At 46.7% G+C, this 27,137-nt stretch overlaps 1 protein-coding gene across 2 annotated transcripts in view; it reads left to right on the forward strand.

Moving 5' to 3' along the window:
* The window catches only part of LOC140384553 (glycogen [starch] synthase, muscle-like), a 234,218-nt gene that overhangs the window by 191,213 nt on the left and 15,868 nt on the right, over positions 1 to 27,137 (forward strand). For both annotated transcript variants that reach the window (XM_072466356.1, XM_072466355.1), the window contains 2 exons: positions 18,382 to 18,545; positions 19,856 to 19,936. In XM_072466356.1, coding sequence (XP_072322457.1) covers positions 18,382 to 18,545; positions 19,856 to 19,936 — 245 coding nt within the window. The remainder of the gene's footprint in view (positions 1 to 18,381; positions 18,546 to 19,855; positions 19,937 to 27,137) is intronic.

Below are 27,137 nucleotides of genomic sequence, written 5' to 3' on the forward strand. Positions count from 1 at the left end.
TTAGTGAGAATGATACAGGTGCAGTATATTAGTGAGAATGATAAAGGTGCAGTATATTAGTGAGAATGATACAGGTGCAGTATGTTAGTGAGAATGATACAGGTGCAGTATATTAGTGAGAATGATAAAGGTGCAGTATATTAGTGAGAATGATACAGGTGCAGTATATTAGTGAGAATGATACAGGTGCAGTATATTAGTGAGAATGATAAAGGTGCAGTATATTAGTGAGAATGATACAGGTGCAGTATATTAGTGAGAATGATACAGGTGCAGTATGTTAGTGAGAATGATACAGGTGCAGTATATTAGTGAGAATGATAAAGGTGCAGTATATTAGTGAGAATGATACAGGTGCAGTATATTAGTGAGAATGATAAAGGTGCAGTATATTAGTGGGAATAATATAGGTTCAGCATATTACTGAGAGTAGTATGGGTGCTGTATATTAACATGAATAATATGGAGCAGTACATTAGTATTGATAAACTTGACAGTATGTTAGTGTGAATAATATGAGTGCACTAAATTAGTGCGAATAATATCAGGCAGTAGATATGTAGGTTAGGTGGATTGGCCATGCTAAATTGCCCTTAAGTGTCCAAAAGGGTTGGGTGGGGTTACTGGGTTATGGGGATGGGGTGGAGGTTTGGGTTTAAGGGAGGTGCTCTTTCCAAGGACCGGTGCAGACCCAGTGGGCCGAATGACGGCCTCCTGCACTGTAAATTTAAAAACTGGGTTTTTTTTAAAAAAAATTATTCTCCTTGTTCACATTTTCTCCCAAATTTACACCCAACAATAATCCGTAACGAATGTAATGTCAATCCCCATATCAATAACAACGATCCCATCCTCCCACCAAACCCCAGACATTGGCCCGCATGTTAACATAAGCAAATGACAAAAATGAATCCGGAATCACCCATGGTCACCATTAACATATACAGTCCCCCTCCCCCCAACCCGCCCAGCCCCCAACCTCCGTAATGTTCGATGTGATCCAATTCTTGAAAGTGCATAATGAATAATGCCCACAAATTGTAGAACCCCTCCATCCTTCCCCTCAGTTCAAATTTGACCTTTTCAAACGTTAAGAATTCCAGCAGGTCCTCCTGCCAGACCATGACACAGGGTGGAGAGGTTGATCTCCATCCTAACAGGATCCGCCTTCGGGCGATCAACGAGGCAAAGGCTAGAACATCTGCCTCCGCGTTCGTTTCCAACCCCGGCTGGTCCGACACCGTGAATATGGCCTCCCGAGGGTCCGGGTCCAGTTTCACATGCACCACATTAGAGATTACCCTAAACACCTCCTTCCAGTAATCCTCCAGCTTTGGACAGGCCTCCCCGCGCAACGTTCACACACATCTTCTACCCCCTCAAAGAGCCGGCTCATCCTCGCCCTTGTAAGGTGCGCTCTATGCACCACCTCCAGCTGTATCAGCCCCAACCTCGCACACGAGGTGGAGGCATTCACCCTCCGGAGCACCTCACACCAGAACCACTCCTCCATACCCTCTCCCAGCTCTTCCTCCCACCTTGCCTTGATCCCTTCTAGCGGCGCCTTCTCCTCCTCCAAAATAGCCCCGTAAATCGCCGCTACTACCCACTTCTCCAGTCCCTCGGACGTCAGCACCTCCTCCAGCAATGTGGAAGTCGGCTCTACTGGGAAGCTCTGTATCGCCTTTCTGGCAAAGTCTTGAACCTGCATATATCTAAATATTTCCCCCTGCTCCAGCCCATACTTCGCTCCCAGCTCCTTCAATCCCCCAAAACGACCCCCAAGAAATAAATCTTTTTGTGTCCTAATTCCTTTTTCCTCCCATTTCCGAAAATTTCTATCCCACTTCCGTGGCTCAAATCTATGGCTCCCCCGAATCGGCATTTCCCTTCACCCTGCCCTCAAACCGAAGTGCTGTTGAAACTGCCTCCAAATTCTCAACAAAGCTATTACTACCGGCCTCCCTGTGTATCTCCCCGGGGCCGTCGGGATATGATTCAGTATGTTAATGAGAATTACACGAGTACCGTATATTAGCATGAATAATATGGTTAGGGTAGTATATTGGTGCGAATAAAATGGGCAGCATATTAGCGTGAATAATATGGGTGCCGTATATTTGTGTGAATTATATGCAGCAGTATATTAGTGTGAATAAAATGGGTGCAGTATATTAGCATGAATTATTGGGCAGTATGTTAGTGTGAATTATGTGCAGCAGTATATTAGTGTGAATGATTTTGGTGCAGTATATTAGTGTGAATAATATCAGGCAGTACAGTACTGTGGTTAATATTGGTGCAATATATTAGTGTGAATGATTGGGATGCAGTATATTAGTATGAATATCAGGCAGTATATTGGTGTGAATTATATGCAGCAGCACATTAATGAGAATAAAATGGGTGCAGAATATTAGCATGAATCATATGGGGCAGTATATTTGTTTGAATTATATGCGGCAGCTTATGAGTATGAATAATATGAGTACAGTATACTAGTGTGAACAACATAGGTGAATAATAGAGAATAATATGGGGCAGCATATTAGTATGAATAATATGGTTGTGTATATTACTGTGTAAAATATAGAAGCGGTGTATTAGTGTAAATAATATTTGGAAGTATATTAGATTAAATAATATGAGTGCAGTATATTAGTGAATAATATTGGGCAATATATTAGTGTGAATTTTATGTGTTAGTATATTGGTGTGAAGGATATAGGTGCAGTATATCAGTGTGAATTATGTGTTTTCGTATATTAGTGTGAATTATATTGGTACAGCATATTAGCATGAATAATATGGGACAGTATATTCGCCTGAATTATATGCAGCAGTATATTAGCATGAATTTCTGAATGTAGTGTAGCAGTGTGAATGATATGGGTGCAGTATATTAGTATGAATGATATGGGTGCAATATATTACTGAGAATGGTACGGGTGCAGTATATTAGTGAGAATGATACAGGTGCAGTATATTAGTGAGAATGGTATGGGTGCAGTATATTCGTGAAAATAATACGGGAGAGGTCTATTAGTGGGAATGATATTGGTTCAGCACCTTTCTGTGACTAACATGGGTCATGGGTGCGGTATATTAGTATGAATAACATGGGACATTATATTAGTGTGAATAATCTCTGACATTATAGGAGCGAGTGAACCAAATGGAAACTGTCCCAGAGCGAGCACATTTAGCCGTGTATTTCCCTGCGCTCAGAGCGGCGGGAAACACAATGCTATCTAACGCAACTCCGGTTTAGATCGGGATGCCAGTTTTAAGGCAAAAGCCCAACTCACCTATAAGGGGGTCCTCAGCCACCCACACCTCACATGCACAGGGCACCCCCGGGCTCAATCACGCCATGCAAAAAATTCCAGATTGGCACTTTGGCACTGCCAGCCAGTACCCCTGCCATTTCGCAATTCCACCTGGGCATCTTGGCAATGCCAGGCTGGCACCCTGCCCAGAGGGAAGGCACCTGGGCGCCTGCAATCCCCTGGATGACCCCGACGAGTGCCGTTCCGTCTGGACCCTGTTTGTGAAGACCAGTACTGAACGGCGCTTGTCCGAGATCTTAAAGGCAAAGGGAATAGTTTCCAATGTCTTGGTTACCTCAGGGTAACTAGCTGTCTTGCTCTAATATGTAGATTTGCCACAAAGGGTGGACTTCACATCGCGACATTTAGCGAGATCGCGTTAGATCGCACAAGACATGGCGAGCCAGGTGGATTCTGGAAGCAGGGTCTTCTATCATTTACCGGCCATGTTTTACCGCGGTACACTGCTTTTTGGGCGCAGTGTGGCTGGTAGAGCGCGCCCTATGTTATTGTGAATAATAGGGATGCAGTCCATTACTGAAAATAATATCAGGCAGTATATTAGTGAAAATAATATGGGTGCTGTATATTAGCATGAATAATATGGGGTAGTATATTGGTGTGAACTATATGCAGCGGTATATTAGTGTGAATAATATCAAGCAGTATATAAGTATGCATGATTTGGATGCAGTATATTAGTGTGAATAATATCAGGCAGTATATTAGTGTGCATGATTTGGATCGAGTATATAAGTGCGAATAATATCAGGCAGCATATTAGTGTGCATGATTTGGATAGGGTATATAAGTGCGAATAATATCAGGCAGTATATTAGTGTGCATGATTTGGATAGAGTATATAAGTGCGAATAATATCAGGCAGTATATTAGTGTGCATGATTTGGATCGAGTATATAAGTGGAAATAATATCAGGCAGCATATTAGTGTGCATGATTTGGATAGGGTATATAAGTGCGAATAATATCAGGCAGTATATTAGTGTGCATGATTTGGATAGAGTATATAAGTGCGATTAATATCAGGCAGTATATTAGTGTGCATGATTTGGATGCAGTATAATAGTGTGAATAATATCAGGCAGTATATTAGTGTGCATGATTTGGATGCAGTATATTAGTGTGAATAATATCAGGCAGCATATAAGTGTGCATGATTTGGATGCAGTATATTAGTGTGAATAATATCAGGCAGTATATTAGTGTGCATGATTTGGATCGAGTATATAAGTGCGAATAATATCAGGCAGCATATTAGTGTGCATGATTTGGATAGGGTATATAAGTGCGAATAATATCAGGCAGTATATTAGTGTGCATGATTTGGATAGAGTATATAAGTGCGAATAATATCAGGCAGTATATTAGTGTGCATGATTTGGATCGAGTATATAAGTGGAAATAATATCAGGCAGCATATTAGTGTGCATGATTTGGATAGGGTATATAAGTGCGAATAATATCAGGCAGTATATTAGTGTGCATGATTTGGATAGAGTATATAAGTGAATAATATCAGGCAGTATATTAGTGTGCATGATTTGGATGCAGTATATTAGTGTGAATAATATCAGGCAGCATATAAGTGTGCATGATTTGGATCCAGTTTATTAGTGTGAATAATATCAGGCAATATATTAGTGAGCATGATTTAGATGCAGTATAGTGTGAATAATATCAGGCAGTATATTAGTGTGCATGATTTGGATGCAGTTTATTAGTGTGAATAATATCAGGCAATATATTAGTGTGCATGATTTGGATGCAATATATTAGTAAACATGATTTGGATCCAGTTTATTAGTGTGAATAATATCAGGCAGTATATTAGTGTGCATGATTTGGATGCAGTATATTAGTGTGAATAATGTCAGGCAATATATTAGTGAGCATGATTTAGATGCAGTATAATAGTGTGAATAATATCAGGCAGTATATTAGTGTGCATGATTTGGATGCAGTTTATTAGTGTGAATAATATCAGGCAATATATTAGTGTGCATGATTTGGATGAAATATATTAGTAAGCATGATTTGGATCCAGTTTATTAGTGTGAATAATATCAGGCAGTATATTAGTGTGCATGATTTGGATGCAGTATATTAGTGTGAATAATATCAGGCAGTGTATTAGTGTGCATGATTTGGATGCAGTATATTAGTGTGAATAATATCAGGCAGTATATAAGTGTGCATGATTTGGATGCAGTATGTCATAATATACACCAGTATATCATGGGTGCAGACACACACTGATGGACACACACTGGGGCCAATCAACATACACAACACCACAGCCAATCAGCAGTGAGAGCATACGCACTATAAAGACAGGGGACATCAGAGTTCCCGTTCATTCGAGTAGCAGCTAGCCAGGAGCACAGAGCTCACAGCCTGCAACACAGACATTCACCATGTGCTGAGTGCATCAACTGGTTAGGACAAGGCAAAGGTAGTTAGTTAAAGCTGGTATCGTATTTACGCACAGTTCAAGTATGTTTAAATAGTTAACCTTTCAATAAAATAGTGTTGCACTACTTCAAGTGTTGGTGACCTGTATGTAATCCAGAACACCCAACACATCATGGTACCAGGAGTAGTTGCATACTAGCACTTCTTAGACCTACCTGCAAGTGATCTGCCTTCCGCCAGCATTCCGTCATTCTGCAACATGGACAACATCAGCCCGCCGCCGCCGCTCCGCATCGCCGGCAACCTCGGGGCCAACTGGAAGATTTTGAAACAGCGCTTCCAGCTCTACCTCGAAGCCACGGACAGGGAGGGCACCTCGGATACCAGAAAGATTGCTCTTCTCCTCTCCACGGCTGGGGACCATGCCATCCACATTTTCAACTCTCCCACCTTTGCAGATGACGAAGATGACCAGCACCTCGACGCCTTCGAAGGCATGGGCACGCTCCCATATACTTACAAGATCATACTCAAACAGAACGCCACGCCTGTGGTACATGCACCTTGCAGAGTCCCAGCACCCCTCAAGGACCGCCTCAAACAGCAGCTGCAGGACCTCCAAGACCAAGGAGTGATCTCCAGAGTTACGGAACCAACCGACTGGGTCAGTTCCATGGTGTGCGTAAAAAATGCCTTCCGGCGAGCTCAGAATCTGCATTGATCCAAAGGATCTGAATCGCAACATAATGAGGGAGCATTACTCAATCCCCAAGCGTGAAGAGATCACATGCGAGATGGCTCGCGCCAAGCTTTTCACCAAACTTGACGCCTCAAAAGGATTCTGGCAAATTCAACTAGACAGATCCAGCAGGAAACTGTGTACCTTTAACACCCCTTTTGGCAGATATTGTTACAACAGGATGCCGTTTGGGATCATATCGGCGTCAGAAGTATTCCACAGGATCATGGAACAAATGATGGAAGGCATTGAAGGTGTTCGCGTCTATGTTGACAACATAATCATTTGGTCCACCACCCCGCAAGAGCATATCAGTCACCTCCAGCGTGTGTTCAAAAGCATACAGGAGCAGGGCCTACGCCTCAACAGAGCCAAATGCTCCTTCGGTCAGACGGAACTCAAGTTCCTAGGGGACCACATCTCCCAGTTGGGTGTGCGGCCGGATGCGGACAAGGTGGCTGCCATCACAGCCATGAAAAGGCCAGAGGACAAGAAGGCGGTCCTCCGATTCCTGGGCATGGTCAACTTCCTAGGGAAGTTCATCCCTAACCTCGCCCCTCATGCCACAGCTCTCAGGAACCTGGTCAGGAAGACGACAGACTTCCAATGGCTTCCTACCCACGAGAATGAATGGACAGAACTTAAAACCAAACTTACCACGGCCCCGGTATTGGCCTTTTTTGATCCAGCGAAAGAGACAAAAATTTTGACCGATGCCAGCCAATCTGGCATTGGGGCAGTGCTCCTGCAACGCGATGAGGCCTCATTATGGGCCCTTGTTGCATATGCGTCATGCGCCATGACCCCCACGGAACAGCGCTATGCGCGGATAGAAAAGGAGTGCCTGGGCCTGTTGACTGGTGTTGTCAAATTTCATGATTATGTGTATGGCCTTCCCCAATTCACCGTCGAGACCGATCATCACCTGCTGGTCAATATAATACAAAAAGACTTGAACGACATGACGCCTCGCCTCCAGCGCATTCTGCTCAAACTCTGGCGATACGACTTTCAGCTCGTATACACCCCGGGCAAAGACCTGATCATAGCCGACGCTCTGTCCAGGGCAGTCAACACCCCGTGTGACCCAGCGGGACTCGTCTGGCAGGTTGACGCCCTTGTGGCCTTTGTGGCCTCCAATCTACCGGCCACGGATGAACGCCTCGTCCAAATTCGCCACGAGACTGTGACTGACCCCCTGCTACAGCGTGTCATGTGCCACCTAACAGACGGGTGGCTCAAGGGCCAATGCCCGCAGTTCTACAACATCAGAGACGATCTGGCGGTAGTCGATAGTGTCCTCCTGAAGCTGGACCGCATTGTTATCCCGCACAGCATGCGCCAGCTCGTTTTGGAACAGCTACACAAGGGCCATCTTGGCGTGGATAAGTGCCACCGACGGGCCCGAGAGGCAGTGTACTGGCCCAGCATCAATGACGACATCGCCAGCACAGTGCTCAACTGCCCCACCTGTCAGCGGTTCCAGCCAGCCCAACCACGTGAGACCCTACAGCCCCATGAGTTGGTCACGTCCCCTTGGTCCAAGGTCGGCATCGACCTGTTCCACGCGCTGGGCAGGGACTATTTTCTGATTGTAGACTATTTTTCAAACTACCCGGAGGTGGTATGTTTGCACGACATCACATCGTCTGCAGTCATCCGTGCCTGTAAGGACACCTTTGCTCGTCACGGCATCCCACTCACTGTGATGTCGGACAATGGCCCCTGCTTCCTTCGCAAGCCAGGAATGGTCCAACTTTGCCAGGAGGTACAACTTTGTGCATGCGACATCTAGTCCCCTGTACCCCCAATCCAATGGCAAAGCGGAGAAGGGCATCCACATAGTCAAACGGCTTCTCTGCAAGGCTGTCGATGCGGGATCCGACTTCTACCTTTTCCTGCTGGCCTATCGCTCGGCCCCACTGGCCTGTCGCCAGCCCAGCTGCTCATGGGTCGCACCCTGAGGACGACGGTGCCGTCCATTCACGTCCCAGACCTCGACCACGTTCCGGTCCTTCAACGAATGCAACGGTCTCGTGCACAGCACAAGGCGGCTCATGACACCAATGCAGCTGATCTCCCTGCTCTGGCTCCAGATGACAACATCCACATCCACCTTCCCGATGGTGGCTGGTCTGCAACTGCTGTGGTTCTTCGGCAGGTGGCTCCCCGCTCGTTCCTGGTTCGTCTACTGGATGGTTCCATTCTGCGCCGTAATCGGCGTGCCCTTTGTCTTGTTCCGCACTCGCTACGTGATCCTCCGCCAGTGCCACGCCCTCCTGTTGTCCCTGACCTGGACTATGCAGAGATTCCGGTTACTCTGCATCCTCCTCACTCTGACGCAGTCCATCCCGCTCCTCAGCTGGTGGCTCCTGACCCACCCTTGAGGTGGTCGACCAGAATTCGTCGCCCACCTCAGAGACTTAATTTGTGAACTTTGCACTAATGGACTTTCTGGTCTGTTCTTCTGTTTAATCGTTCAAGTGGTTTTTATATAGTGTTCATCTCGTTATTTGTGTGACACACTTTTTTTTCTGCACCAGGCACCTTCCCGTGTAAATAGCTTAGTTTTATATACATAGTCCTGTAAATATTTCACACACACGTAGTCAGGAACATTCACCACACACTATTTATTGTCACGCAGGCACATTTTTTTATATAAAAGGGGGATGTCATAATATACACGGGTATATCATGGTGCAGACACACACTGATGGACACACAGTGGGACCAATCAACATACACAAAACCGCAGCCAATCACCAGTGAGAGCACACGCACTATAAAGCCAGGGGACATCAGAGTTCCCGCTCATTCGAGCAGCAGCAGCTAACTTGGAGCACAGAGCTCACGGCCTGCAACACAGACATTCACCATGTGCTGAGTGCATCAACTGGTTAGGACAAGGCAAAGGTCTTTAGTTAAAGCTGGTATCGTATTTACCCACAGTTCAAGTATGTTTAAATCGTTAACCTTTTACTAAAATAGTGTTGCACTACTTCATGTGTTGGTGACCTGTATGTGATCCAGAACACCCAACACATCACAGTATATTAGTGTGAATAATATCAGGCAGTATATTAGTGTGCATGATTTGGATGCAGTATATTAGTGTGAATAATATCAGGCAGTATATTAGTGTGCATGATTTGGATACAGTATATTAGTGTGAATAATATCAGGCAGTATATTAGTGTGCATGATTTGGGTGCAGTATATTAGTGTGAATAATATTGGGCATTATGTTGGTGTGCATGATTTGGATCCAGTTTATTAGTGTGAATAATATCAGGCAATATATTAGTGTGCATGATTTGGATGCAGTATATTAGTGTGCATGATTTGGATGCAGCATATTGGTGTGAATAATATCAGGCAACGTATTAGTGCGAACGATTTGGATGCAGTCTATTAGTGTGAATAATATCAGGCAGTATATTCGTGTGCATGATTTGGATCCAGTATATTAGTGTGAATAATATCGGGCAGTATATTAGTGTGCATGATTTGGGTGCAGTATATTACTGTGACTAATATCAGGCAATATATTAGTGAGAATTATATGCATGCAGTATATTAGCATGAATAATATGGAGCAGTATATTAGTGTGCTTTCTATGCAGCAGTATATTAGTGTGAATGATATGGGTGCAAATATATTAATATGAATAATATGGAGCAGTATATTAGAATGAATAATATGGGACAGTATATTAATATGAATAATATGGGACAATATATTAATATGAATAATATGGAGCAGTATATTAGTATGAATAATATGGGACAGTATATTAGTATGAATAATATGGGACAGTATATTAGTATGAATAATATGGAGCAGTAGATTGGTCTGCAAAATATGGGATAGTGTATAAGTGTGAATAAAATGGAGCAGTATATTAGTATGAATAATATGGGACAGTATATTAGTATGAATAATATGGAGCAGTATATTAACATGAATAATATGGGACAGTATATTAGTGTGAATAATATGGGACAGTATATTAGTATGAATAATATGGGACAGTATATTAGTATGAAATATATGGAACAGTATATTAGTGTGAAATATAGGAACAGTATATTAGTGTGAATAATATTGGACAGTGATTAATGTGAATAATATCAGACTGCATGCCAGTGTAACTAATATGGGTGCAGTATGTTAGTGTCAATAATATGGAGCAGTATATTAGTATGAATAATATGGGACAGTATATTAGTATGAAATATATGGAACTGTATATTAGTATGAAATCTATGGGACAGTATATTAGTGTGAAATATAGGAACAGTATATTAGTGTGAATAATATTGGACAGTGATTAATGTGAATAATATCAGACTGCATGCCAGTGTAACTAATATGGGTGCAGTATGTTAGTGTCAATAATATGGGTGCAGTATATTGGTAAATAATATGAGGGCAGTATTAGTGTGAATAATATTGATACAGTATATTAGTGTGAATAATGTCAGACAGTTTAATATGAATAATATGAGTGCATTATGTTCGTGTGAATAGTATTGGTACAGGATATTGGTGTGAATAATATGGGTGCAGTATCTTAATGTGAATAGCATGGGTACAATATATTGGTGTGAATAATATGGGTGCAGTATGTTAGTGTGAATAATCAGACAGTATGCTCGTGTAAAAAATAAGGGGCAGTATATTAGTGAGAATAATATCAGTCAGTTTATTAGTGTGAATATAAGGGGCAGGATATTAGTGTGAATAATATCTGATAGTGTATTAGTATAAATAATGTGCGTGCAGTATGTTATTTTGAATAGTATGCAGTATGGGTGCAGTATGTTAGTGTGAATAATATCAGACAGCAAATTAGTGTGAATCGTATGGGTGAAGTATATTAGCATGAATAATAAGGCGCAGTATCATAATATGAATTATATGTGGCAGTACAGGTGCAGTTTATTACTGTGAATAATATCGGACAGTATGTTAGTTGAATAATATGGGTGCAATATACGAGTGAGAATAATATTGGGCAGTATATTAGTGAAAATAATATAGGTGCAGGACATAAGTGAGAATAATATAGATGCATATAAGTGTGTGAATAGGACTTCCGGGTGCGGCGATGACCAGCTGAGTCGCACGTTTCGGCAGCTCCCAGTGAAACGGACTTCTGGGCTCTTGATAGGAGCCCCAACGGCAATTTTGACGGCTAAAAACACTGTGCGGTAAACCAGAAGGGAATCCCCCCTGGATACGGATGAAAAAAGGAGGAGAAAGTGGCCGGATTGCAGTGGATCCTTTAGAACAGCGGCAAGGAAGGCAAGCAAAAACCAAGATGGCGTCGGAAGGTGGCAGTTTAACATGGGGCCCTGAACAACAAGAGTTCTTGAAATGCTGTGTGGAAGAGCTCAAAAAGGAAATGAAGAAAGAGCTGTTGGCCCCGATACTACAGGCGATCGAAGGGCTAAAGGAGGAACAAAAGACCCAGGAGCGGGAGCTTCGGGTCGTGAAGGCAAAGGCAGCCGAGAATGAGGACGACATACAGGGCCTGGTGGTGAAGACGGAGACGCATGAGGCACATCAGAAACGATGTGTGGAAAGGTTGGAGGCACTGGAGAACAACGCAAGGAGGAACAACCTGAGGATTCTTGGTCTTCCTGAAGGTGCGGAGGGAGCGGACGTCGGGGCATATGTGAGCACGATGCTGCACTCGTTAATGGGAGCGGAGGCCCCGGCGGGTCTGTTGGAGGTGGAGGGAGCATACCGAGTGATGGCGCGAGGACCGAGAGCAGGAGAAATTCCCAGAGCCATAGTGGTGAGATTCCTCCGTTTTAAGGATAGAGAAATGGTCCTCAGATGGGCAAAGAAAACTCGGAGCAGTAAATGGGAGAACGCGGTGATCCGCGTTTATCAAGACTGGAGTGCGGAGGTGGCGAGAAGGAGGGCGAGCTTTAATCGGGCCAAGGCGGTGCTTCATAAAAAGAAGATAAAATTTGGAATGCTGCAACTGGCAAGACTGTGGGTCACATATCGAGGGAGGCACCACTACTTTGAGACGGCGGATGAAGCGTGGACTTTTATTGTGGAAGAAAAACTGGAATGAGTGGGTTATTAAAAAGAACGTTTGAACAAAGTGGTGGGGCGAAGAGGGGGGTTAAAAAGGGGGGAAAGAGGAGTTTTATGTACTAATCCTGCGATGTGGTAACTTTTCTCTCTTCCACAGGTGGTGATGGGGGGAGGAGGGGAGGTGGAGGAGATGGGGCGTTGGCCATTGGGGGCGGGGCCAAGGGAGAAGCGCGGGCTTGGTTCCCGCGCTATGATAATCATGGCGGGAATAGAGAAGCAGGAAGGAGGGGGCGTCGCACGGTGCGAGCCGAGGTCACGGGGGGAAGCCGAGGTCGGCCAGAGTTTGCTGACTTCTGGGAGCAACATGGGGGGAGTAATTACGCTAGCGGGGGATCTAGCGGGGGGGGGTGGGAGGGGGGAATTACTGGGTTGCTGCTGCTGGGGAGAGGGGGGAGCTGGTATGGGAGGGGATGGGCGGGGGGGCACCGCCTGGGGGAGATACAGCTGCGTGGGAACCGGGTGAGGAGCTGGAAAAAGGGGATGGCTAATCGACAAGGGGGGGGGGGGTAGGAAGCCCCCCAACCCGGCTGATCACGTGGAACGTGAGAGGGCTGAACAGGCCGATAAAGAGGGCACGGGTACTCGCACACCTTAAGAAACTTAAGGCAGAGTGGTTATGTTACAGGAAACGCACCTGAAACTGATAGACCAGGTTAGGCTACGCAAAGGATGGGTGGGGCAGGTGTTCCATTCGGGGCTAGATGCGAAAAACAAGGGGGTGGCTATATTAGTGGGGAAGCGGGTAATGTTCGAGGCAAAGACTATAGTGGCGGATAACGGAGGCAGATACGTGATGGTGAGTGGCAAACTACAGGGGGAGATGGTGGTTTTGGTAAACGTATATGCCCCGAACTGGGATGATGCCAATTTTATGAGGCGGATGCTAGGACGCATTCCGGACCTAGAGATGGGAAAGCTGATAATGGGGGGAGATTTTAATACGGTGTTGGAACCAGGGCTGGATAGGTCGAAGTCCAGGACTGGAAGGAGGCCGGCAGCAGCCAAGGTACTTAAAGATTTTATGGAGCAGATGGGAGGTGTAGACCCGTGGCGATTTAGCAGACCTAGGAGTAAGGAGTTCTCGTTTTTCTCCTATGTCCATAAAGTCTACTCGCGAATAGACTTTTTTGTGCTGGGAAGGGCGTTGATCCCGAAGGTGAGGGGAACGGAGTATACGGCTATAGCCATTTCGGATCACGCTCCACACTGGGTAGACTTGGAGATAGGGGAGGAAACAGGAGGGCGCCCACCCTGGAGAATGGACATGGGACTAATGGCAGATGAGGGGGTGTGTCTAAGGGTGAGGGGGTGCATTGAAAAGTACTTGGAACTCAATGATAATGGGGAGGTCCAGGTGGGAGTGGTCTGGGAGGCGCTGAAGGCGGTGGTTAGAGGGGAGCTGATATCAATAAGGGCACATAAAGGGAAGCAGGAGAGTAAGGAACGGGAGCGGTTGCTGCAAGAACTTTTGAGGGTGGACAGACAATATGCGGAAGCACCGGAGGAGGGACTGTACAGGGAAAGGCAAAGGCTACATGTAGAATTTGACTTGCTGACTACGGGCACTGCAGAGGCACAATGGAGGAAGGCACAGGGTGTACAGTACGAATATGGGGAGAAGGCGAGCAGGTTGCTGGCACACCAATTGAGGAATAGGGGGAGTGAGGGATGAGGAAGGAGAGATGGAGCGGGGAGCGGAGAGAGTGAATGGAGTGTTCAAGACATTTTATAAAAAATTATATGAAGCTCAACCCCCGGATGGGAGTGAGAGAATGATGGGCTTCTTGGATCGGCTGGAATTTCCCAAGGTGGAAGAGCAGGAAAGGGTGGGACTGGGAGCACAGATCGAGGTAGAAGAAGTGGTGAAAGGAATTAGGAGCATGCAGGCGGGAAAGGCCCCGGGACCGGATGGATTCCCAGTCGAATTCTATAGAAAATATGTGGACTTGCTCGCCCCGGTATTGACGAGGACCTTTAATGAGGCAAAGGAAAGGGGACAACTGCCCCTGACTATGTCTGAAGCAACGATATCGCTTCTCTTAAAGAAGGAAAAGGACCCGCTACAATGAGGGTCCTATAGACCTATTTCCCTCCTAAATGTAGATGCCAAGATCCTGGCCAAGGTAATGGCAATGAGAATAGAGGAATGTGTCCCGGGGGTGGTCCACGAGGACCAAACTGGGTTTGTGAAGGGGAGACAGCTGAACACGAATATACGGAGGCTGTTAGGGGTAATGGTGATGGCCCCACCAGAGGGGGAAACGGAGATAGTAGTGGCGATGGATGCCGAGAAAGCATTTATTAGAGTGGAGTGGGATTATTTGTGGGAGGTGTTGAGGAGATTTGGTTTTGGAGAGGGGTATGTTAGATGGGTGCAGCTGTTGTATAGGGCCCCGATGGCGAGCGTGGTCACGAATGGACGGGGATCTGCATATTTTCGGCTCCATAGAGGGACAAGGCAGGGATGCCCTCTGTCCCCATTATTGTTTGCACTGGCGATTGAGCCCCTGGCGATAGCGTTGAGGGGTTCCAAGAAGTGGAGGGGAGTACTTAGAGGAGGAGAAGAACGCCGGGTATCTTTGTATGCGGACGATTTGCTACTATACGTGGCAGACCCAGCGGAGGGGATGCCAGGAATAATGCGGATACTTGGGGAGTTTGGGGATTTTTCAGGGTATAAATTGAACATGGGGAAAAGTGAGTTGTTTGTGGTGCATCCAGGGGAGCAGGGTAGAGAAATAGAGGACCTACCGTTGAGGAAGGTAACAAGGGACTTTCGTTACCTGGGGATCCAGATAGCCAAGAATTGGGGCACATTGCATAGGTTAAATTTAACACGGTTGGTGGAACAAATGGAGGAGGATTTCAAGAGATGGGATATGGTATCCCTGTCACTGGCAGGGAGGGTGCAGGCGGTTAAGATGGTGGTCCTCCCGAGATTCCTCTTTGTGTTTCAGTGCCTCCCGGTGGTGATCACGAAGGCTTTTTTAAAAAGGATTGAAAAGAGCATCATGGGTTTTGTGTGGGCCGGGAAGACCCCGAGAGTGAGGAAGGGATTCTTACAGCGTAGCAGGGATAGGGGGGGGCTGGCACTACCGAGCCTAAGTGAGTATTATTGGGCCGCTAATATTTCAATGGTGAGTAAGTGGATGGGAGAGGTGGAGGGAGCGGCGTGGAAGAGATTAGAGAGGGCGTCCTGTAGGGGGACTAGCCTACAGGCTATGGTGACAGCCCCATTGCCGTTCTCACCGAGGAACTACACCACAAGCTCGGTGGTGGTGGCTACAGTGAAGATTTGGGGACAGTGGAGACGGCATAGGGGAAAGACTGGAGCCTTGGGGGGGTCCCCGATAAGAAACAACCATAGGTTTGCCCCGGGGGGAATGGATGGGGGATATGGAATGTGGCAAAGAGCAGGAATAACGCAACTGAAAGATCTGTTTGTGGATGGGAAGTTCGCGTGTCTGGGAGCGCTGACCGAGAAATATGGGTTGCCCCAAGGGAATGCATTCCGGTATATGCAACTGAGGGCTTTTGCGAGGCAGCAGGTGAGGGAATTCCCGCAGCTCCCGACACAAGAGGTGCAGGACAGAGTGATCTCAAAGACATGGGTGGGGGATGGTAAGGTGTCAGATATATATAGGGAAATAAGGGACGAAGGGGAGACTATGGTAGATGAACTAAAAGGGAAATGGGAAGAAGAGCTGGGGGAGGAGATCGAGGAGGGGCTGTGGGCAGATGCCCTAAGCAGGGTAAACTCGTCGTCCTCGTGTGCCAGGCTAAGCCTGATTCAGTTTAAGGTATTACACAGGGCGCATATGACTGGAGCACGGCTCAGTAAATTTTTTGGGGTGGAGGATAGGTGTGCGAGGTGCTCGAGAAGCCCAGCGAATCATACCCATATGTTTTGGTCATGCCCGGCACTACAGGGGTTTTGGATGGGGGTGACAAAGGTGCTTTCAAAAGTAGTGGGGGTCCGGGTCGAACCAAGCTGGGGGTTGGCTATATTTGGGGTTGCACAAGAGCCGGGAGTGCAGGAGGCGAGAGAGGCCGATGTTTTGGCCTTTGCGTCCCTAGTAGCCCGGCGCAGGATATTGTTAATGTGGAAAGAAGCCAAGCCCCCGGGGGTGGAGACCTGGATAAATGACATGGCAGGGTTTATAAAGCTAGAGCGGATTAAGTTAATTCTAAGGGGGTCGGCTCAAGGGTTCACCAGGCGGTGGCAACCGTTCGTCGAATACCTCGCAGAAAGATAGATGGAATGGAAAAAAGAAGGCAGCAGCAGCAGCCCAGGATCGGGGGGAGGGGGGAGGGGGGAGGAGGAACCAGAAGGACTCTCAGGGTTGTTAATATATACTGTATAATATGTATAGGTCGTTGCGACAGATAATTATATATTGGACTGTTAAATTATATTTTTGGAGAGTGTTACTTGTGATAAGGCAGTTGCCAATTAGGGTTAGTTTTCATTTTTGTTATTTATTATTTATTCATTTTTTGTTTATAAAATAGGTCATTGTTATTTGTGTTGTTATAATATTGTGTAAAGGATGCACAATGTACTGTGTTGGTTGACCAAAAGTTTTCAATAAAATATTTATTTAAAAAAATAAGTGTGTGAATAATACATGTGCAATATATTAATGGGAATTTTATAATTGGAATAAATTAGTAAGAATATTGCAGCTATAATTCATTACTTTGAATGATGAGTGCAATACATAATGCAAATAATGCTAGCGGTGTTTATTACTGTAAATAACTCAGTGTTCTATATAATAAGCACACAATGTCTTATTGAGTATCAAATGGTTAGCAACATCTTACAAAGACCACAGAATCATAGAATTTACAGTGCAGAAGGAGGCCATTCGGCCCATCAAATCTGCACTGGCACTTGGAAAGAGCACCCTACCCAAGCCCACACCGCCACCCTATCCCCGAAACCCCACCCAACCTTTTTGGACACGAAGGGCAATTTAGCATGGCCAATCCACCTAACCTGCACATCTTTGGACTGTGGGAGGAAACCGAAGCACCCGGAGGAAACCCACGCAGACACAGGGAGAATGTGCAGGCTCCGCACAGGCAGTGACCCAAGCCGGTAATTGAACCTGGGGCCCTGGAGCTGTGAAGCAACTGTGCTAACCACTGTGCTACCGTGCTGCCCTAGCATTGGCATTTTTCTCATCTGCAATTTTTTCGCAGTACAGCATGATTTCCTCGTCTTGTTTCATTGAGCCATTTTGTTCTTAGTATCTCACCACAACCACTGTTTTCGGCCGTTGTCAGGTGACTATTAAGTGACAGTCTGGTTTAGGTTAGTCTTAGAAAATGGTAGTGTAACATATTGTGCTAGAGTACTCCACTTTGCATGTGAGGAGAATACCCATTTGAAATCTGTTATCCAATTTGGTTTCAAAATGAAGGGTTGTCCTATTTTGTGTAAGCCCGCCTGAACTTAGTTAAGTGTCTCCCATTAAAGAGACATATGACTTATACTCGCTTGCTGGAAAAGCCCCAACCAACAACACATTTTCAAAGGAAAAGGAATAAATCAAAGTAATAAAATACAATGACAAGAAAATTCCACCCATTGACCTATAGTTAGATAGCCATCCTAACTTTAGCTATGTCAGTGATGTGAGTCACATTTTGAGCCTTGGTCTAATTTTTAAATAGAAAACTGTCCAAAACTGTCTTATTGGCGATTAATTGCCCTAAGCATTAGATGACTGAGTTTAGGCTTCCTTTTCCCTCAGGGATTTACATCCTTGATCGTCGTTTCAGATGTCTGGATGACTCATGCAATCAACTGACCTCATTCATGTACAGCTTCTGCCAACAGTCTCGTCGACAGCGCATCATTCAGAGGAATCGCACGGAGCGCCTCTCTGACCTGCTGGACTGGAAGTATCTAGGAAGGGTAAAGCTCAGCAAACTTTCTCAGTCTTAAAATAATCATGCGTAACCTATTTTCAAATCCAATCAAGTGTTCGTGTTGTGTCGCTTTAAAAGCTCCAAAGACTTCATAATTTTCACAGTTAATTTTCTTTGTTATGTTCTGATTTCATCGCTCATTGAGGGGGATTTTTGTGCATCCGCGGTCATTTGCTGTCAGCAGAATTTTCCAGTTCCACTGCTGTTTACATGAATGTCAGACATTCAACTCTATATCTCTATCTTCTTCAACACGATACCTGCTGTTGATACTTTTGCATTTTGAAATTTAGATACAAATGAGCCACAAATCTCCTTTTGCTTTAACGTTGGAAAATCTGAAACTATCCTCTCCAGACTCAGCCAGCAAACTACCCAGAATGTCACCTCAATCAGGGAACATGGAATCTCATACACTTGTTTGTCCCTCAACAGAGCTTCCTCTCCTTATCTGTGCTCTAATGAAGACTAGAGGTCCTGCCACCTCAGCATCTCAAGCCTCTCTTGCTAAAACTCTCATCCATGTGTTCATAATCTTAGGCTCAACGTCTCTAGTTGTCTCCTGGCTAACCTCCCCACTTTAGCCCTCTATTGTAACTCAATTGAAACATTGCTATCTAAATCCCAACAGTCTTATGTTCCCATCATTTCTGTCTTATTGCCCGGTTCCCGGGGGAAATTGGTTGAGAAACCCAACCTGTCTAATTGTACTCGACGAAAGGATGTCGATGGCCACGAAAAATATTGTTGGAAAGAAGGGTATGAGTGGTAGTCCTTGATGGAGCCAGAGAGATGCGTAGCTCACGGGGAGGAAAGATGGCGGAGGGGACCTTGACAATGGGGCTGCTCCTATCAAAATAGCTAGCACCCCCTTCATCAGAGAATTGACCTGAAGCTTCTCATCTTCCTTTTCAAATCCTTCCATGGCCTTGCCTCACCCTGACTTAGTGATTCCTCCTGTTTTACATGCCTGCACACATACTCCGCCTCTCTGGAAATCTCTATTGATAGCCCTCCACCTAGGCACCTTACTGAAGTTCAAAAGGCTTCTCCAGAACATTCTGTTTGACATGTTATCATGGCCTTTGCTATCTCGTTATTCTTCCTGCATATCCTCTTTGTTTTGCTCCTCGATGTAAAGCATTTTCAGACGTCTTCCTTCACATGGATCGCACTACAGAATCATTGATGGTTTGTGTTGTCTCTGTATGTGAAAGGTTATCACCCAGAAAGAGAGTGATGTATTGTCTTCTTTGCTTTTTTGTAAATGGAATGCCTTCTTGATTATCGTTTCAGTATTATGTACACGCGAGACAGTTGGCATTAGCCAAGACTTTCCCAGATTCCTTCACGTCCTCACTCTGGGAGCCTGAGGTGGTAAGTAAAGCCTTTGTTTGTTGGCATAGTTGTTTGTTTATACTGTTAATTATTGCCTAATGTCAGGGCTTGCCCAAGAAGGAGATTTTCATCTTTATTGTTCAGTTACTTATTATCACTTTAAGGTCACTTGAACAAATTATTACCAAATTTTAATGTCTTAGAATTATTTTTAACGTTGAAATGTTTTTATTTGCGCCAAGGACATTGCACTAATATCTGTGATGCATTTTTGTTAACCTTTGTGCTCCAAGCTGTGTGCTGTTTCACATTCTGCAACTCTCAGCTCATAATAATACCCTATTTAATGATGGGGAATCAAACCCTTGTCATCATTTCCCTGTCCTTCAGTACTACACCCTCCATATCATGATTTGGATAGTGAGGCTGTCCATTCTGCATTTACTTCCAATTTTATTCGTGTTGCTCTTCATCAGCCATAAATCTTTTTTTGCCATGATGGTATTGATGTGTTTCTATTCTTATATTTTAGAGAAGAATATATTTTACCTGGATCTTTAGCAAAGCGACAATCATTACCAGATTGCTTCGCTCAAACTTTTCCAAGTCAGGATGGTACTCTGCATTTCTTGTAGTTGTTACAAACTGGGCCAGTAAAGATATGTGGAGCACAGTGCCTATTAGAGAGCTCCATCGCAGTGCTGCAATGTCGGGGGGTGGGGGGGGGGGGGGACAAAACATGCCCACTTTTCATGCCAACAACAAAATGTGTTGTTGGCAAGTTAAAAGGACCAGCGCAGATGGATGAATGAGTGAATAGGTAAGGTGGTAGGGTGGGGTAAATAGGTGGGGTAAGTGAGTGAGGTAAGTGGATAGGTGTGCAGGGTGGCACATCAGTTAGATGGTAGGGTGGCAGGTGGATCAAGTCAGGGGCATGTAGTCTGGTGGCAGCCGTGCGAGTGATTGATGGGTTAGTTCTGTAGTTATCCCGGAGCAAGACTAAGATTTTTCTAACATTTCCTGGATAATTATTCGGGTAAGTCCCGAGGTCTCTGACTCTAACTCTGAGTCAGAGACCTTTGTGGAGGATCCGGGGCTAGAGGAGGAGTACAAACTTTCTGGCATTTCCGGACTTCCCCGGGGTACAGAATTTTATCGTGGGCCATTTCCGATGTCTCATGATCCAAAAAGCAGAAGATCTGAACCATGACCTCCCAAATAGCTGCACAAAAATATGTTGTGTATGAATTAAGTGAGCAAGGGTGTGAGGAGTTGGATAGGAGCCTCAGTACTGAGTAATCAACAAGGTAGTACATCCAGGTATAGGAGCGGCCATTTGGCGGAGCACCTTGTCCCGGGATAGAACCCAAAACTTATTTTTCAACTTTATCCTTATTGCTGTTAAAGAGACTACTTTGTCAAAGCTTTTCGTCTTGCGGGACTTCGGTGGTGGCATGTAGGAGAAGGTTGCACATAAAGTAGCTGCCACCAGAGTCCTTGTTTTTTGGTCCTTATTGCCCAGTTCCCAGGGGAAATTGGTTGACAAACCCGACCCGCTTAATTGTACTCAACGAAAGGACGTCGAAGGCCGCGAAAAAGACTTGGAAAGGAGGGCACAAGTGGTCGTCCTTCAATGGAGCCAGAGAGATGCGTAGCTCTTTGGGAGGAAAGATGGTGGAGAACACCTCGAAGGGTGGGCTGCTCCTATCACAGTAGAAGCGCTGACTAGCGTAATGGCACCGAATGTGAGAAACTATTTGGCAAACACTTTGAAAGCAAGGAATGGCGATGATAGAGACCCTCAAAAGATCCATTGAGGACATGCTGGGCCCAATAAGAAAGAAGTTGGCAATGACCTCTGAGGCCGTGAAAGCATGGAGAGTTGCTGAAGGGCGTGCAAGGGATTTTGTCGTGGCATAGCGACCAAATAGCCTCACTGGAAGCCAAGATGCTGGAGATGGAGGAAAGGAATAAAGCTCTGAGGGCGAAAGTCAAAGACCTGGAGAACAGGTCAAGGAGGGAAAACCTCAGGATCATGGGGTTGCCGGGGAGTTGGAGGGCAAAGTTGTTGGGGGGATGAACAGATGTCCCCTCCTGAGCAGGATAGGGCCCAAAGAACACTCAAGCAGAGGCCCCCAGTGAATGAGCCACCACGGGTGGTGATAGTTAATTTCCACAGCAACCAGAAGATGGAGCCGGTCCTGAATTGGGCCAAAGAGAACCAGGATATGAGGTGGGAAGGAAATATCCAAATTTATCAAGATGCCGGGGCAGAGCTCACAACGATGCATACAGCCTTTAATAAGGTGAAGTCGACGTTATTTAAAAGTGGAGTGCATTTTGGTGTGTTGTACCTGCTGAGATTGAGAGTTCCACATAACTCAAAAGATTATGGCCGGGATTCTCCGAGCGTCCGCGCCGCAATCGCACCCGGCGCAGGGGCGGAGAATGGGGCGTTGGACCCGCGGCACCTTCCCGCGATTCTCCGGCGACCAGAGAATCACCGCCAGTCGCGCCCGTTGAAAGAGGCCCCTGCGGCGATTCTCCGCGGACGACCGGCCGACTTCCTGTCGGCATGGTTCTCGTATGGTTCCATCCGGCGGGAGCTCGGAGCCGCGGCTGCAGTGGCCGTCCTGGTGGGGGGGCGAGGGGATCCGTCACCGGGGGGGGGGGGCCTCCAAGACGGCCAAGTCCGCGATCGAGGGCCACCGATCGGCAGGGGCGCGTGATCTGGGGGGGGGCCTACTTCTTCGGCGCCGGCCCCCTGTGTGAGTCCGCCATGTCACACAGGGCTGGCACCGCAGGCGGAAGTGCAGGGCCCCGAATCGGCAGCCGGAGCTGCGTGGAGCACCCCGGGGCACTGCAAGCCCCGTTAATAACGGAGTATCTAGAAAAAGTCCGGAGTGATTCGCGCCTGCTTTCTCGTAGGCGTGGGGACGTAGCCCCATTATTGGAGAATCCTGGCCCATTTTTTTGAGACAGCAGAGGAGGTGGAGGCTTTTGTCAAGGAACAAGGACTTGGACTGAATTGAAAGGGTTTGAATGGGACTTTAATGAGTGTTGATGGAATGGGATTGTTAGGGATGTTTTTTGTGTATATGTTTGGTTAACTGGGGTTTAACGGGGGGGGGGGGTGGTCTGTGGCTTGTTAGACCTGTTTGGACAAGTTTCGATGTGCCTAGTGTGTTTGTTTGGTGGGGGAAAGGGAGATGGTGAGGAGGGAGCATAGTTTGGTAGGTGGTAGCATGCAGGTTCTCGATTTGACGGGGGTGGGGGGGGGGGGGGGGTGTCGGGGGGGGTGGGTGGAGGAGAGTAGAATGCTGACGGTGACTGGGGTTTTTTCTTTGTCTTACCTCATGATTGAGGTCAGCGGCAGATATTGGTTGGGCCTTGACTCTAGGAACTTGGAATAAGGATGGGATAATTCCTCACGTGGAAATGGCTGACTTGAGATGGAAGGGGGGTGGCGGTTGAGAGACCCCCGTTCAGAATAGTCATTTGGAACATTAGGGGCGTGGGAGACCCAGTGAAACGATCAAGAGTTTTCTCTCATCTGAAGAATTTAAGGACCGATATAATAATGGAGCTTCTGCAGGAGACCCGCCTGTGAGTGAGGGATCAGACTAGGCCCCGAAAGGGCTGGGTGAGCCAGGTGTTTCACTAGAGCTTTGATAGCAGGGCCCACGGGTGTAGTAATTTTAATTAACAAAAGCGTCTGTTTTCTTGTGGTAAGTGTTGTTGTGGTGGATCAAGGAGACTAGTATGTGATAGTCACTAGGACGCTGAAAGGTAAATTAGTGGGGCTGATCAATGTGTGCGCCCCAAATTGGGATGGTGTAACATTCATGAGATTGTTGGCCGCAATACTGGATTTACACACGCATCAGTTGATTCTGGGGGAGACTTTGAATTCCGTTTTGAACCTAAAACTTGACCGGTCTAAACCAAAGCCGTTGAAACCTTTGGGGGTGGCAAAGACGTTGTTGGCATTTATGGAGTAAAGGGTGAGGGCGGGGGGGGGGGGCAGATCCGTGAGGGTTTATGCACCTAGGGGTGCAAGGAATTTTTTTTTTCTCACCAGTACATAAAGTATATTCGAGGATTTTTAAAAATTCCTGATGGGAAGGTCTCCGCTCCCTGGGGCGATAGTCATCTCAGACCATGCTCCACGTTTAGTAGATCTGGTATTAGAACTGGGTTTGGGTCAGTGCCTGACGTGGAGACTGGATATGGGGTTATTGGCAGACATGGGGGGTTCTGTGGACAGATATTGAGGGGTATGGACGAGTACGGGGGTTTTATTGGGAATGGGTGTGTCTCACCCTTGTTCTATGGGAGGCCTTAAAAGCAGTAACTGGAGGAGAGATCATAGAGCACTAAGCTCATATAGATAGGGAGGCTAGAGAGGAATGCTAAAAATTGGTGGTTGATATTTTGGAAATAGACCACAGGTTTTCGAATGACCCAACCCAGAGCTCCTAGTAAGCAGGAAGAAGCTGCAGATGCAGTTTGACCTGTTATCTACAGACAAGGCAGTGCGTCAGTTGCTCGAGGGAGGTTACTTATGAATATGGGGAGAAGGCCAGTCGTCTTGCCAGTTGAGGCAGCAGGCAGGCTCCCAGGATATTATCCAAGTCAGAGACTCGGGTGGCAGGCTGGTGTCTGCTTCGGACAAAGTCAATGGAGCGTTTGAAACATTTTACAAGAACCTTTATAGGTCAGAACCGCCAAGGGAGAAGTCAGGTATGTCGGAGTTTTTAGAGGGCTTAGGATTTCCCGAGGTGGGGGAGGAAGAGTGCGAGGGGCTGGAGGTGCTGTTGGGTGCAGAGGAGGGCTTGGCAATTATAGAGCGGATGCAAACCGGCAAGGCCTCTCGGTCGGTCGGGTTCCCAGTGGAGATTTACAAGATGTGCGCTGGACAGCTGGTGCCATTATTAGTGGGGATTTTTGAGGACTCTATAACACCGAGTTCCCTGCCTGAGATGCTTATGCAGGCATCAGTTTAACTTGCATTAAAAAAAGACAAGGACCCTGTGGAATTTAGGTCATACCGTCCTATTTCATTACTTAACGTGAATACCAAGATACTGGCATTGTTAGCGTTGGGATTGGAACCATGCCTCCCTCAATTGATTGGAGAAGATCAGATGGGATATGTCAATGACCAGCAATTGACGTCCAATGTGCAGCGATTGCTAAATGCGCTGCTTTCCCTGTCTGAGGGGCCTGACCTAGAGGTAATCGTCTTGTTAGACACGAGAAAGGCATTTGATAGGTCAGAACAGGAATATCTATTTGTGGATCTGGAGAGGTTCAGGTTGGGGCCCACATTTATGTCATGGAAACGGCTGTTGTACAAAGCCCCCTCGGCTAATGCCCGCACCAGTACCACAAACGCAGATAATTGTCAATCAATACAGGAACAAGACAGGGGTGCCCTATTTCGCCCTTCTTATTAACATTGGCAATAGAACCCTTGGCCATCGTTTTGAGGGATTTGAGTAAATGGAGAGGGATAATGAGGGGAAGGGTGGAACATACGGTTTTCCTGTATGCTGATGATCTGTTACTTTACATGACAGACACGATCCCAACCATGGTGATATAATGGAACTACTGAGGTGCTTTGGCTCATTGTCAGGATATAAGATGAACTTGGATGAGAGTGAGTGTTTTCTTGTGAACCCCAGAGAGGGGAGCCAATCTAGCCGTGCTACCATTTTGCATGGCTGGTTCCAGCTTTAGATATCTGGTGGGTTCAAGTGGCTCGGGATTTGGCCCGACTTCATAAACTGAATTACACTAGTTTGGTAGGTAGAGTCAAGACCAATGTGTAAAGGTGGGATAACAGTCCCCTGTCCTTGGCGGGCAGGGTCCAGTCGATCAAGATTAATATTTTGCCATGATTTATGTTTCTGTTCCAGTGTTTGCTGGGTTGCCTTCTTAAATCCTTTTTTGGGAAGATCGAGAAGTTGATAACATCCTTTACATGGGCGGGCAGGATCGCGAGGATTCGTAGGGCAGGGTTTCAGAGGGATAGACTGTCGGGGGGGCTTGTTGAACCTAATATTTTATTACTGAGCAGCTAATGCAGAGAAGGTGTTGGGTTTGTGGAGGGATCCAGGAGACACGTGGGTGCAAATGGAATCGAGGTCATGTAAAGATTCTGCTCTGGGAGCGTTAGCGATGGCCTCGCACCCTTTCTCACCGACAAAGTGATGCGACCATCAATTCACACACAACCAAGAGTAGAAGTAAACTGTGGCTTTAATCAACTAGAACAGCGCCTGCCTGCGACTGGTCTGCTAGTGAGGGCCGCCTACAGGGCTACTGCTCTTTATACCTCCCCTCAAGGGGCGGAGCCAGGGGCAGAGCCCACAAAGCACCAACATGATACATTACAGGTAATACCTTACAATGGTTCATAGGTGGAGCCCACATGGAGCAACAGTGTGATACAGTTATATACATGGTGAATGGTTACTGCAAAACGTTCACCACATTCACCCCCTGTCAAAAAATTTAAGTCCGGCGGGGGTGAAGGGTTCATACGTTCAGCCTGTCCGGCGCACGGATCATGCACTGTGATTGCTGAAGCTCTGGTATCGCAGCTGGCCCAGATGTCTAACTCATCCGTGCTGGCATGGGTAGTGAAGTCGCCGGTGCGGGCGCAGACGTGGACTCCGGGAGCGTGTCTTCTGGAGCTTCATTCCTGTGAGTCAGTGAAGGGGGAATGGAGGGCGGAAGGGGGTGCGGGTGCCATGTAGGGGCGGGGGCGCTGGTCAGCATCGGTTGGGCGGGGTAAGTTGGGGTGGCGGTGGTAGTGGAACCCGCGGGTGCCAGGTTCCGGAGGGAGACCGTATCCTGTCGGCCATCGGGGTGTTCAATGTATGCGTACTGGGGGTTGGTGTGTAGGAGCTGGACCCTCGACCAGGGGGTCGGACTTATGGCTCCTGGCGTGTTTGCGGAGCAGGACGGGCCCCGGTGTCTTCAGCCAGGACGGAAGCGAGGCCCCGGAGGTGGATTTCCTGGGGAAAACAAGTAGGCGGTCATGGGGAGTCTCGTTTGTGGCCATGCAAAGGAGGGACCTAATCGAGTGGAGTGCGTCGGGGAGGACCTCCTGCCAGTGGGGAACTGGGAGATTCCTCGACTGTAGGGCCAGGAGGACGGTCTTCCAGACCGTTGCGTTCTCCCTCTCCACCTGCCCGTTTCCCCGGGGGTTATAACTGGTAGTCCTGCT

This window comes from Scyliorhinus torazame, chromosome 10 (genome assembly GCF_047496885.1).
Source record: "Scyliorhinus torazame isolate Kashiwa2021f chromosome 10, sScyTor2.1, whole genome shotgun sequence".
Lineage (NCBI taxonomy): Eukaryota > Metazoa > Chordata > Chondrichthyes > Carcharhiniformes > Scyliorhinidae > Scyliorhinus > Scyliorhinus torazame.